Source organism: Perca fluviatilis, chromosome 7 (genome assembly GCF_010015445.1).
Source record: "Perca fluviatilis chromosome 7, GENO_Pfluv_1.0, whole genome shotgun sequence".
NCBI lineage: Eukaryota > Metazoa > Chordata > Actinopteri > Perciformes > Percidae > Perca > Perca fluviatilis.
In genome coordinates this window covers 36,059,826-36,074,620 of record NC_053118.1, presented here as the reverse complement: position 1 = coordinate 36,074,620, position 14,795 = coordinate 36,059,826, and the positions used below count along the sequence as shown (strand labels likewise).

The 14,795-nt window shown below is 41.2% G+C and overlaps 1 protein-coding gene across 1 annotated transcript; it reads left to right on the top strand.

Moving 5' to 3' along the window:
• The first annotated feature begins 3,517 nt into the window (after positions 1 to 3,517).
• Positions 3,518 to 11,059, top strand: kcnv1 (potassium voltage-gated channel modifier subfamily V member 1). Its single transcript, XM_039804897.1, has 3 exons — positions 3,518 to 3,825; positions 6,287 to 6,954; positions 10,224 to 11,059. The coding sequence occupies exons 1-3, from the start codon at positions 3,518 to 3,520 to the stop codon at positions 10,748 to 10,750; spliced, it is 1,503 nt and encodes a 500-aa protein (XP_039660831.1). The 3' UTR covers positions 10,751 to 11,059.
• Positions 11,060 to 14,795: the final 3,736 nt, after the last annotated feature.

Here is a 14,795-nt window from a genome sequence, read left to right as displayed (position 1 = left end):
TGTCTTCCTCTTTTAAAATGATCAGTATCAGTTATGTATTGTTTGTTTCTAAGTGTCTAAAATACAGTTTATCCATTTAATTAATTCCCCCTAAACTTCTACCCCACTACATCTCACAGGGAAATATTGTTGAAATATTGAAATGTTACTGTCATTTTACACACAAAACACATGATCAACTCATGAAATATGATGCATTATTATGAATGAAAGCTGTTTTAAGTTATGTGGCTGATTAGACTTTAGGTTGGAGTTGTGTGAAGCTCTGCTGGGAGTTACATAAGGTCATCATGTACTTATAGCAATGATAAAGTTGTAAATTATCCAGAAGAAAACGAGATAAACCCCAGTAGTCCTGCAAAATACTTGTCTTATTTTGTTGCACATAAAACTTGTCAAACAAGTGATTATCTTGTGTGCATAAGATACAAAATATCATCTTCCAGGAAAATCCGGCTCCTCTGGCTCCACCTACAGCCTGTAGTGGGATTTGCAAAAATCCACAGCTCCCTGTTCAGATGCACCAATCAGGGCCAGAAGGGGTGTCTAACTGCGTGTCAATCACTACTCATGCACACGCATTCATTCTCCCTTGTGGGAGGAGGGGCTTAGGAGACCGTTTGGGGCTTTAGCAGAAAGAAGGGAGGGACTGAGAAGTTGTCGATGTTCAAATTTTTTGGCTAAGTCCTGGATCTTCACAATCCTACCTACAGCACCTTTAAGTAAAGGATCTGAGAAGGTCTTCCACCACTGGTTTGGACTGAACTTTTGTACCTTAACAAAACAGAGTGCCTTTTTATTTTATTTTTCGAAATACATTGCCTGTTTTTAGTGGATATTGATTGCCCACCTGCATCAGGAGCGCCTGTTTTGCATCACATCGCTGTTGTTGGGTCACTGCTGCTTGTTAATACCACTTTATGTCAGACAGGGAGCATGTTATAAGAGATGAGTTTCACACCATGTTTATATTTAACACATCCAAATCAAACCCAGGAGAGCAGCCACTGCATATTTCATGTTTTTGGAGAAACAAGCTTCCACACAGCAGCTACACATCCTGGGCCCCTGACAACGGCTCTCTCTGGGCCCTGAAAGAATATATTATCTTTACAATCACTGCATGTTTAATGCAGAAGGACAAAACTGTGGAGCTCTAAGTTTCTCTGTTTCCCTTTTCCGCCGTCTGTCATCCTTATGTAATATTCAGTGTGTAAGAATTAGTTAGATGACAGAGAACCTAGCAAAAGGGAATGAATGATCACAGGAATAGTAGCATTCGATCTATTAATAAGAAAAGCCAGTTAAAATATTTAAAAACTGCAGCAGCCATTGATCTGCTGGAAGTGGGACACTACCAGAGGCTTCGTCTCTCTTAACTCTTATGACCCTCTATTTCTCATTTCGTGGATTTGTCTTTGAGCTTTCTCCTCTCTTGTTTTCCTCCTTTCCTCCCCTTTCTTTTGTCCTTCATTTATTAATTCTTGCTGTGCTGTTTTAACGGAGGTTAAGTGAGGATATTCTCTGAAAAGGGCTCCTTCAAAACATCCCCTGAACTCCAGCAACAGCGACAGCTGCAGCACTACAATAATACTACTGATACTATTAATAAGTTACAATTTACAATTCACAACACTCATCCTATTTTACCGGAAAAGTTAAACGTCCCGACCGGGATGCAGGCGTTATCAGCTAGTAACCTCTGTATGAGACCCCTTCTAAATAGGGCTGCACAATATAGTGTTTTTTTATTGTGATTGTGATATCAACTGGCGCAATAAACACAAATTGCGAAAGGATGCAACATATTGCGAAAGACACTCAGAGATTTTTAGTGTTAGTTGAAAGAAAATATGAGTAGAAAACTTCAATTTAAAATGTAACGGTCATTCTTCTTTTAGTGGTACCCTTTAGATTAAGTTCAATGTTCAGATTGTTTAAAGGTCCGATGACATAGTGCTCTTTGGATGCTTTTATATAGACCTTAGTGGTCCCCTAATACTGTATCTGAAGTCTCTTTTATATAGACCTTAGTGGTCCCCTAATACTGTATCTGAAGTCTCTTTTATATAGACCTTAGTGGTCCCCTAATACTGTATCTGAAGTCTCTTTTATATAGACCTTAGTGGTCCTATAATAGTTTATCTGAAGTCTCTTTTATATAGACCTTAGTGGTCCCCTAATACTGTATCTGAAGTCTCTTTTATATAGAACTTAGTGGTCCCCTAATACTGTATCTGAAGTCTCTTTTATATAGACCTTAGTGGTCCCCTAATACTGTATCTGAAGTCTCTTTTATATAGACCTTAGTGGTCCTATAATAGTTTATCTGAAGTCTCTTTTATATAGACCTTAGTGGTCCCCTAATACTGTATCTGAAGTCTCTTTTATATAGAACTTAGTGGTCCCCTAATACTGTATCTGAAGTCTCTTTTATATAGACCTTAGTGGTCCCCTAATACTGTATCTGAAGTCTCTTTTATATAGACCTTAGTGGTCCCCTAATACTGTATCTGAAGTCTCTTTTATATAGACCTTAGTGGTCCCCTAATACTGTATCTGAAGTCTCTTTTATATAGACCTTGTGGTCCCCTAATACTGTATCTAAGTCTCTTTCCCGAAATTCAGTCTTGGTGCAGAATTACAGCAACTAGAGCCAGTCCCACAATGAGCTTTCCTTAGGATGTGCCATTTCTGTGTCTGTAGCTATTGAGGAGGAGAGAGAGGGGTGGGGGGGCGGTTGGGCTTGACCAACTGCCACTTTGCGCATTTGAAAGCCATGATGTCTCTTTCTCATGGGTGGGCCAAATTCTCTGAGTGGGCAAAGCAGAGAAAGGGGAGGTAACCTTGCTCCTTATGACCTCATAAGGAGAAGATTCCTGATTGGTCCATCTGAGCTTTCATTTTCTCAAAGGCAGAGCAGGATACCCAGGGCTCGGTTTACACCTATCACCATTTCTAGCCACTGGGGGACCATAGGCAGGCTGGGGGAACTCATATTAATGTTAAAAAACCTCATTAAGTGACATTTTCATGCCATGGGACCTTTAATAAAAGAAAGTTGGAAATGATTTCCTTTCATTTGTTTTATATTCAACAAGCAATTTGTTATATTTTAGCAGAATACTGAAAGCAGCAGAAATGCAGAACTGAGTACACTTTAATATCTGTTTATTTATCGCACATAATATTGCAATCTCAATATCCAACGTTATCGCATGAAGCATATTTTCCTCATATTTTCCTCATGTCGTGCAGCCCCACTTCAAATTCACAATAATGACTGGCATGCTCTGCAATATCCCTTACATAAGCAAGTCTATAAAATGTTTTTCAGGTTGAGATGTAATGGTTACAATATGTTCAGCCAGTGAGAGTTCTTCTACCAATTTCTGATTAAACAATCATTCAATGGAGCTTTAAGGTTGCCTGGACTACTGTGTGATTTTTAAATAAACTATTTTTTTTTATTGTACACTTCTCACCCTTCACTTCCCTACCAGCCCCCTCCTCCACCATGAGCCTCCCCTCCAGCTCGATGGCTGGGACGGAGCTGTATAGCGACAGCGCCTCTCCGGTGTCTCAGGACTCCAGTGTTTTCTTCAACGAGACGACGGCATCCTGCGTCAAAGACCCGCTCGACTTCTTCATCATCAACGTCGGGGGAAGTCGCCACATGCTGTCCCAGGAGTTGCTGGCGTCCCACCCGGAGACCCGGCTGGGGAGACTGGCCTGCTGCAGCCGAGACTCGGCGCTTGAGCTCTGCGACGACGCCGACTTCCTGGAGAACGAGTTCTTCTTTGACCGAAACTCACAGACCTTCCAGTAGGTGGCGCCTAGATCTTTTACCTGAGAAAATACATGGTGTTTATTTATTTGAGAACAGATTCTCATTTGCGACGGCGACCTGGCCAAGAATAAAGAATAAGCGTGCAAGACAACATAACAGCATTCAATAACAGTACAAAAATACAATAGGCTACATAAAATACAGATTAAGTAAGCATTACAAAGCTAGCGCAAAGTGAAGTATAAGTAAGTCGATGGATATGCGAAAGTGATATTGTTATAACACAATATAAATGAATAAACAGTCTAAAGCTGAAATGCAGTAAAGAGTCAATATACAGTTAATGCAAATTGTGGTGTAGTTAGTGATGTAGATGATGTGAAAAGTTGTATGACAACAATGGTGGGAAGCAGGCCAGCTGACAGTCTTGCCTGGGCCCGGGACGAGATCTTAGATGGGCCCCCCCCTCGCGGCCAGATCTCTCCTTTTCCCTTACTCTTCCTCTCCTCACATCTCTCACTGAAATTAAGTGTGTAATCAGTCTCTGATCCATCCTGCTCAGACTCTCCGACAGGGCAGCGAGCCCCCCCGCATCACTCTCTCTCTATCTCTCTCTCTTCTCTCTCACGGGTAGCCTGACTCTGTCCCTCCGTTGGGGGCAGTGGGCCCCCCCCGCATCACTTTCTCTGTCACCTGACTGCAGCTGGATCTCTCTCTGTCTCATCACTTATGATGGAGCTACCAAACTCAACTGTTTCTGTCAGAGAGAACGTGTTGTGTCAGGCTTTTTACAAGCTAATGGACGTTAACATGAGAGCTGGCCTGTTACGTACGTTACAAGGCTCGGTAAACGTTGGCTGCGCTGTTTCTTACCTTGCTCTACGTTGACAGTTCCAGCTTCACCGTCACCAATTTTTTAAAATATTTGTTTAGAAAATCTCTAAGGCCTCTATTTTCTTCTTCTCTTTTCTTTCCTTTTCCGAGCTCCGGACTTGTGCTGACCGGACATTTTGGCGCGTTACTGAACTTCAAATCAAGTGACAATATCAAATTTTGATCAGAGGCCAAACCATTTTTATGTTGGGGGTGGGGGGGTTCTTGACCACCATTTCCAGGACAATTAGGAAGAAAACAAATAAAACGCTTTTATGTAATTCAAATATTATGCTACATATTTTTTTCCACAAATAGGCCTATTTAAAAAAAAGATTTTTAATTCTTCCATAATTTAATGAGGGCCCAGTTCTGGGCCCCCCCCCCTACTGTGGGCCCGGGACAACAGACCCGTTTGTCCCCCCCTATCGGCGGGCCTGGTGGGAAGAATAACAGTTGGTGTCTGATTGTAATAACACCATAACTTGCAATGTAAAAAATATACCAAAGTCAAACATTTCTACAGTATATCATACTTAATTTATGCACAGAAGATAATATAGTTGAAGCTAATAAAAGTGTTTAAAGCTTTAGTGCGCAACTTCTTTTTAAATTAATGAATGTCCGTTACATTCAAGCCATTGACAAATGAGTTGATACAAAGCTGATTAAGACTATCAGTTTCACCAAACTCTCTGTGTATCACTGAGAATGGCTATGTTTAGAAAGTGGTGTCATCCAGCGCAAAAAATCAATAAGACAATTACCTCCTCATTAGCTACTAGCAACTGTGTGAAGGAGTGGGTGGGTGCGCGATCATGGAAGTCTTGTATCATGTGTACTCGCCGACAGTTTTGTTGTCATTACTTAGAATTCTTCATGGGGGCGACATAAACTACTATAGCACTATAGCTTTTAGCCATTTGACACCAGTGTGATATGGAAATTAAGTGCAAAGATCAATTTATTTTAAGTTATGTGCAAATAATCCATATAGACATTCATAAACTGGAACAAAAAGGCTTTTACATTTAAATTACATTGTGTATGTGAAGCCAGTACAGGATTTGGGACAGATGTGGTGAGGCTTCCTGAGGTAGCCGAGGGTCAGGCTTGATTAAATTTATCTAAATATATATATATAAATATATCTCAGTTTGCATAAAACGGTTAAAATTCAAATTTTGAATTAAGTGTTTGAAGATCCATTCATCGATGAACAAATGAAATGGTCAAAGTTGTCAAATTGACATTTAGGGTGTGTTTATTAATCATCCACACTCCACCTTTAAAGTTGCCGGTAGCTGCCAGTGGAAGCCTTTGAGTGTCACATTTAAATAAAGTATTTTTTCTAAGTCTGTAGGGGCAGCAAAACATCCTTTAATTTTTATAGTTATAGTTGACTAATGTATGTAAACTCCACCATAGGAACAAGGGTTAAATAACCTCCTAAACGAGCCACAACATAACGTGTGCACACATGTGCAAGTAATACAGTACTTGCCCTCCGATACTCAAATAGCACTGGCTAATAGTCATAAATGACTTCTTCTGTAAACCTGTACGTCTTTTAATATCTGTGCTGACAGAATGTTTCCTGTCTCTGTGTGCCTCTGCTGACAGGTATGTGATGAACTACTACCGGACGGGTCACCTGCATGTGAGGGAGGAGTTGTGTGAGATCTCCTTCCTGCAGGAGATCGAATACTGGGGCATCGACGAGCTTCGCATCAACCCCTGCTGCCGCGAGCGCTACTACCGCCACAAGGAGCAGAAGGAGAACCTGGACGTACGGCCAGCGTATGAGCCCGAGGACAACGATGAGGACTTTGTGGGTGCTGCTTGCCCGGCTCTCCGCCGATGCCTGTGGGACCTGCTTGAGAAACCTGAATCATCCCGCGCTGCTCGCACCTTCGGCTCATTCTCAGTCTTCTTCGTGGTGGTGTCAGTCATCAACATGGTGCTCATCTCGCTAGATTTAGGGGAGGACTTTGGCGTGAGCGACATCGGTATCGGTGCACCGCTGCTGTTCGACGCCCTGGAGTACGTGTGCGTGGTGTGGTTCACGGGCGAGTTGGCACTTCGGTTTCTCTGCGTGAGGGATAAGTGTCGCTTCAGTCGAAGTATTCCCAACGTGATCGACCTGCTGGCCATCCTGCCGTTCTACGTGACGCTGGCGGTGGAGAGCTTCCATGGAGGATCCACAGAGCTGGAGAACATGGGCCGTGTGGTTCAGGTCCTCCGACTCCTCAGGTCGCTCCGTATGTTGAAGCTGGGACGACACTCGACAGGTAAACAGACGCTTTAGTATTGTCAAAAAACACATTTGAATTTTTCTAAATAATTGTTTGCCTTTATATTATTCTATTATTCTACACATTTTCAGTTCCAGACTGAAATATCTAAACAACTATCTGATGGATTGTGATGAAATGTAATATCTCGGTGATCCTTGGACTTTTGATATAGCGCGTTCAACATGTTGATGTGTCCAATACTTTGGTGACCAAATACCTGCAGAAGTAATGACATTACCATTACGGGTAGGGGAACAATTGATTCTTAGATGCATTACTCTCTTGAAAGATTATGTATCAATTGTGATTGCTAATTTAGTTTTTTTTGTTAACTGATCATTAAGCAATAACCGACAAGCAGGCAACGGAGTCCCAGTTCACCCGTCCAGGAGGCCTGGACAGCTGCAGACTTGAACCGGTTGCGCAGCCATGATGTTGCGTGCATTGTTGTGGACAAGAATTTAATATTCGTCAATGCAAAAGACTCAACAAGACAACACGAGAGACACAAAATGAGGCTAAACTGTCGGATTACGTTTGAAATGTGCTCATGTAGAAAGTGCAGGTTGTTTTCAAGGAAAGGAGTAAACAAGAGAAAGATATGGGTCATTTAAAAAAAGAAATAGATGCCACAAAGCTCAGATATAAACAGATCTTTGTTGCAGCCTGTCAGGGGATTTAAATTTTTTTTTATATGAGCAGCTATAAAGACAAAAGGAAACTGGAAATTATCCACAGTGAGAAGCTGCTGCTGTGAGATTACAGCCGGGAGGTTTGCTGGCGATGACAAAAAGAAATATTATTGAATTAATATTATTTTTTTATGGTAAATTCTTTCAGGAGACGCAGGGAGGAGAGGGAGAGTGTGTGTGATTATATGTGAGTATATTTGCGTGTGAGCGCATCAAACTGGGAAATGTGTTAGTGCTTTTGATCTGGGTGATTTTGGGGAGGATGATAATCCCTGGACGCGACTGATGAATAATGGAGAACATGGAGAGTAGGGTTGGAGGAGAGCGAAAAGAAAAAGGAAAACGAGAAGTGTGTATGTTGAGAGTTTTTGTAATAATGTTGATACTTTGTGTCAGGAAATCCCATCCTTCCATTTTAAAGAAATAGGGAACTAAATCCACAGTCCTTGTTATGTGTAAAAATGCAACTAATATAATTTTATATAAAATCAGGTTTCCAGACTTTCCTCCCCCGAAAAAACACCCACATAGGTTGCTTGTTGAAGCAGCAAATACGACTCATATTTACGTTTATAGTGGCAGCGACCTCTAGTGCCCGTAGTAGTTATGACAGGAGCAAAGCAGAAACAAATGTGACATAATAAAGCATAAGAGCACCAAACAAGCAGAAATTTTACCCAGGATACAGTGGTTTGTGTCCCGATTAATAATTAAAAATCATTTTGATTTTCACACTTTTAACTCTTTGAACTGATTTGACGTATTGATGTTTTGATTTGGATTTTGAGTGTTGAAGGTGCCGTAGGTAGGATTGTGAAGATCCAGGATTTAACCAAAGAATTTTAACATCGACACCTTCTCCTCCCCCCCTTTCAGCTAAGTCCCAATTGGTCTCCTAAGCCCCTCCCCCCACGAGGGAGAATGAATGCGTGTGCATAAGCAGTGATTGACACGCAGTTAGACACTCCCTCCCCCCCCAGCCCTTATTGGTGCATCTGAACAGGGAGCTGTGGATTTTTGCAAATCGCACTACAGGTGGTGCCAGAGGATTATATTTCTTGAAGCTGCACTTTCATATGGATCTTTGTAGTTTTGCATATTTAAAGCTAATGTACTTGCACTTACTGCTTCTTGTCTGGAGTTTGCACCTTCAGGGTTGAAAGCATTTAATTGGAAGTCGCTTTGGATAAAAGCATCAGCTAAATTACATGTAATATAATGTAATTAAGGAGCCAGATTTTTTTAAATTAACTGCTTCATATAGTTCTACTTGAACATAGGGTCAGTTTCAGCAAATATGAAGAATATGAAGAAAGTTAGCTTTATAAGTCTTACCTACTGCATCTTTGAGTGAAAGCAAACTCTCTCTCAAATTCTCAAATGTAAAGAAGCAGCTTCTTGTAGCTGCAGTAAACTTTTTGTCTTCAGCACTTTCTGAGCTAATTTCAAATCCTCCTTAAACTCAACATCAAAGCTAGCCTGACAAGCCAGACCGACATCAAGATGTTGGATCTGGGAACTCACCATTGGCAGGGTTCAATCTGAAGGGCGTGATAAACGGTTGTCTTTCAAATTCCCTCTGCATGCAATAGGATAGCGCTACAACCAGGAAGAGCAAACCACTAGTTGATAGATTAAACTTTTGCCGTATTCAGTCGGCAAAACTCCAAACACATTTTCCTTTTTTAAGAATGACTTCAGTGCCGTTCTTTGTTCTTTTCTCAAAGAAAAGCTGAACTCCAAGTCTTCCAGAGTCGCAGCCAAAGCCGATTCCAAAGATCGCTGTTCGCCAGCAGCAGCAGCCATCTTCTTTTTCAAGTAGCAGGGAATTCACGCGGAACCGTCGCAACTCTGCCGTCATTATGTTAAGCCCCGCCCACTGACTATATACCCGATGTGATTGGCCTGACCAGAGTTTGGTTTTTCAAGCTTGCAAGCCAACGGAGAGTTACTAGACTGACCCTGGCTGCAAATTACATTTGCTGCCGCTACGTTGGTCTAGATTTCTAGGCTACATCAAATCAAATTTTTTAGGAGAATAGAGAGATGTCAAACCATTCTGTGGTGTGAACGTCATCGCTGTGAGCGCCTCACATGTAGGTGTATTTATACATTTGCTGTTTCATCTTTTTGCCTCTGACAAAAAAAGGGAGACCCGAGAACCAGAGTTACAGTTTCCAAAATGGGAATTCTACTGTAACAGAAAAAACTTTCCGGATCTGAACTTAAATTTTGGAACAAGCTTTTCTTTGTAAAGAAACTAAAAACTTTCAAAACATTCTGTTTGTCTAAAGTCATGTTTGAATTTTCATACATCATCAGTCACGTGGTATTCCTCATTTGATACAAAAGGATAACCTACGATTGTTTTTTGTTTTTTAGAGAAATCTCTATATATATATATACTGAACATTTCCTTATCAAAGAGACATTTTTGCAATTTTAAATGTTTCATTGTAAAGGCACAATCAGTCATACATATGTCATACATTTGTATTTATATGCTCAGCATGAATGGAAAGTATAGATGATGTGTTAATAAAATATTTGTCTGTCATCATTGCTGTCCAGGCCTGAAGTCTCTGGGTTTGACCATTGCTGAGTGTTACGAGGAGGTCGGCCTGCTGCTCCTCTTCCTTGGTGTTGGCATCTCCATCTTCGCCACTGTGGTCTTCACTTTGGAGCGCGATCTTCCCACCACCACTTTTACAAGCGTGCCAGCCGCTTGGTGGTGGGCGACCACCTCCATGACGACGGTCGGCTACGGAGACATCCGGCCCGACACGGCTGTGGGGAAGGTGCTGGCCTTCCTTTGCATCCTGTCCGGGATCCTGATCCTGGCGCTGCCCATCGCCATCATCAACGAGCGCTTCTCCGCCTGCTACTACACCATGAAGGTGAAGGATGCGGCGATGAGGCAAAGCGAGATGCTGAAGAGGCTGGCCCGCGGCTCGGTGGGGGGAATGGGCGAGGGAGGAGTGGGAGGAGGCATGAACTTGAGGGACGCCTACGCCCGGAGCATTCTGGAAATGTTGAGGCTGCATGGCCCAGAAAGGGTGAGCACCCAGAGCAGCAGAGGAGAGGAAATGTGGTGGTAAAACCAGGAGACTCTTAGTGATTGCTCTGCAGATTACAACCACACAAGAGTCAGTGGCACTGACACCCTCGGATGTTTCTGGCCTTTCTAGAGGTCCACTGGAATAAACCAGTATAAACTGTTTAAACCGGTGAAAACAAAGCAGTGGAATCCCCTGGTATGAATCCACAGTATAAAGAGAAGAAAATAATCCCTGGGTGGGAAAATTTACATTTCTTACCTATAGGATTACTCAAATGTTCTCTCAAGTCAAAAACAGGGAATTGTCATAAGAAATACAATTTGTAATAAAGCTGATAAGTCCGCTTTAGAGTTTCTGATCTTTTGTGTAGTTATTTAACTTTCCACATGTGATGCAGAACATGCAGTACTTCCATTTTGTTCTGTAAAGTTAAAAAAACTTGCTGTTAAATGGTACATGAACCCTCTGTGTCCTGGGTGATAGTCCTGTCTTTGTTTGACCTGTCCACCAACCTAATCTGTCCTTCTGGAGTTGTGATTCACTCGGACCTTTAACCCGAGACTTTAAATTGACTCACGAATTACGAGTCTCTAGCATCATTAACCCGGTTCAGTTGAGTCCTACTACAATTCAATCTAAAATGATAACAGGGGCATACACAAACCTCTTGCAACATTAGCTTCTACTATTCCTAGTCATCTTAGCTGCAAAAAGCTTTATAACTTACAATTTCGTAGTTAACAGCAACTCCACAAGTCAACTCAAGCGCCTGAGTGAGCAGAGAGACAGTCCCGACCCGCGAAACTCGGAACGAAGCCGTGGGATTCGCACTCGAGAACTCACGAGCCCTCGATGACTCGTCAGTTGTTGGTGATTCATGAGTTGTTGATGACTCGTGAGTTCTCGCGGAGTCAGTAAATCCACCGAATCAACTGAATCAGCGGCTACGTTGTGCGCATGGTGTGATCTGATTCAGACGAGCGAGCAGCGAGCGGGTGCAGCTTCTCCGCCGAGCTCGGTTAAAGCAAATCAACAACAAAAGCCATTCTTTCACTTCTGAAATACCATACAATGTTCTGCACGTAGCCTAGCTAGGCCTACTGTAGGTTTGGTGTATAAATGTAGTATGTTAAATGCAATTAGGCCGAAAGCAGACAGTCCGAAAACATTATAAGCTCCGCCTGCACCGACAACTCATGTTTTTTTTTTTTTTACTTCACAAAACTTTATTATTCAAATACAGATGCACATACACATTTAAAACATTAAATGCATACAGTGCATACATGAAAAAGGGGCGCATGGAATTTAGATTAAAGAGATTTTAAGTCATTGTAAATGTTCAGAGTCCAGATGGCTTTCTTATTTGTCAGTCCTATTAAAGTTAAAAAATATAATTACATGTCATTTTTAAATGAATATTCGGTTTTCTTTCAGACCATTTATATTTATGGATATTTTTTTCAAATAAAATTAAAAGATTCTAAATGAAAACATGGCATTTTATCCAAATCAAAAGCTCGCCTTGGATGTAGCATACAATACTGACTCAAGTGATTCAAGTGACTCGCATAACCCGGATCAGTTTAGTGAGTGACTCAGAATAACCTGAATCCTAAAAAGGAATTGAGTTTGCCAGGCCTACTTGTGGCACTCTTACACTTCATGAACTTACTTCCTGCTTTGCTCCTTTATAACAGGAGGCCACTAGAGTGTGTTGCCACTATAAATGTAAATATAATTCGTAATTTGCTGCTTGAACCAACGAGTTATGTGTTTTTTTTCGGGTGAGGACAGTCATAATGTAGTAACCGTAATATGTAATTTGGTGCAAGCATTCTGAGTTGTTTCCTACAATTCACAGCATGTCATGTGTTATTAGACAGGTTGTTGCCACAACAACGCTTGCTTTGGCGGAGAAAAAATATTTCTGTGTTGCTGTTGTGTTTCATCACATTATCTCTGTGCACCACCCTTCTTCTCAGAGAGTACACATGCATTAGTAAGTGTTGTGTAGAGGTCAGCATCAAACCCTACAGGCTGTTCTTTGGTCTTGGCACCTTGTTTAGTTCTGTTATCGCTTTGTGACTCAGTCATGCAATAAATGACATTCTCCTGTGGGTCAGTGGTCTTCTTAAATATCACAGTGATGGCCCGAAGGCCTGAATAACAACACTGACCTGTCACCTGCTGCCGGGATTTTTTCTGCCTTATCACACTGTTGTTTGTAGATTAGCTACTGTGTGTAGATTTGATATAATTTATCTTTCCCAAGGATTTCAAAAAATTAAAAAATGTTCCTTTATCACAGTTCAAATTCAGAAGCTGATATAAAAGCACCGAAGCACAAAAACAGGTTGCTGTGTTGGTAGCTGACTTGTTTTTGTCACTTAGGAGGACGTTACACTGACTTGCAGTCACTCCTTGTAGACTTAGTCCAAACCTTACTTAAACCGTAATCTAACACATATTAGTTACATTGTGGGGACCAGCTTTTTGTCCCCATATGAGAGGTGGGTCCCCATAATGCCCAATTATCTACTCTGCCTATAAACCTATTTTTAGGTCCAATCCCAAACTTCCTAATCCCAGACCCCAGAATATGTTCATGTGCATTTGAATGTGATTCATTTTCAAAAGCATAAATGGGAATAGCCGGGCCAAAAAGTCTTCAAGAAGTAAAAAATGAGGTTGTGTCCTGTGGGGGTGTTGTGTAGCAATATATATTAATATTAAGGAGGTGGGCGCCTGGATATATAGAAGTTTACTCCTTGACGCAGCGTCCGTGGGTTCGACTCCGACCTGCGGCCCTTTGCTGCATTGTCATTGAATCAATTTGAATCGTGACACCAGTAAAGATTCATACCCCTGTCCTCCGCAGCACAGTGATTCTATTATATTCAAAGAAAAAATAGAATAAAGTCAGGTGCACAACTAAAGAGATTGCAATATTTTGTGAAAAGAATATCAAAAACAAATATTGCAAGTATATATTTGTAAATTAACAAAATACAAAGTCACAATATTTCAATAATGAAATGATAATTTTATGACAAAAAGGCCATATGTCAAGAATAATCTTAATTCCTAATATTTTAAGATAACGTTTACATTTTTACAAGAAAAAACTACTTCAAGTAAAAGTCCTTATATTTCAAGAATTCGGTTTCGATTTTACAAGAAAAAAGGTTGTGATATGTCATGTAGTATATGAAGGAAACACACCATCTGCTTATCCTGTGACCCCATGTTTCGTCCAGAACTCAAAATTGTTGTTGTCCCCACAATGTGTTAATACAAGAATACACAGACACACACACACACACACACACACGCACACACACACACACACACACACACACACACACACACACACACACACACACACACACACACACACACACACACACACACACACGCCCGTTTGTGGGCTTGTTTCACAGTTTTACCAGACATGTTTTCTTGTCGGCTTCAGGTGACGCCTGACGAGAAAAAAACAGTAATGACCTCCATACATCCAGCAGCTTTTCACTCCTCTATGGCTATTTTTGTTCGTGTGTGTCTGTAATTATATAACACAACCTTTTCATGTGCACTTTTTGTCCTGACATGAATCTCTGAGGCATTACGTTCTCTTCCTGTCTGCTTTGCACTGAATACTTAATATGTTACACTTTTAATTACACTTCAATATCAGCAGCTGATGCTCTGGAGTGATTCACACAGGTATTCATCAAATCTTTAAAAAATAAAATCTGATCTGTAGTTTTCTCTACATTAACATCCTGCTTTCCCAACAACCAGTGACTTTAATACGTCAAGACAGGCTGTTCTCATGAACCATTTGTACATACAGCTGCAATAAGTAAAGCACTATAATTTGTATGTATTCCACGCATTTATTACTGTCAGCACCACATTGACCGCTGCAATATAAGAGTGTGAACATCCTCGTAGGGAGGAGGTCGGGTGGGATGTTTTATTCATTAAACACAGGGTCTTCAAGTGGAGTTCATATCCTGGAAGATGTTAAGGAGAAAACACAAGACTTTCACCCAGGAAACGGGTGTTCGTGTCCCGGGAG

Bases quoted from the DNA above. Each gene is read 5' to 3' on its own strand.
- kcnv1 (XM_039804897.1), top strand. From the start codon at position 3,518: ATGAGCCTCCCCTCCAGCTCGATGGCTGGGACGGAGCTGTATAGCGAC. The intron at 3,826-6,286 runs GTAGGTGGCGCC...CTCTGCTGACAG, and splicing joins CGAAACTCACAGACCTTCCA to GTATGTGATGAACTACTACC. The intron at 6,955-10,223 runs GTAAACAGACGC...ATTGCTGTCCAG, and splicing joins GCTGGGACGACACTCGACAG to GCCTGAAGTCTCTGGGTTTG.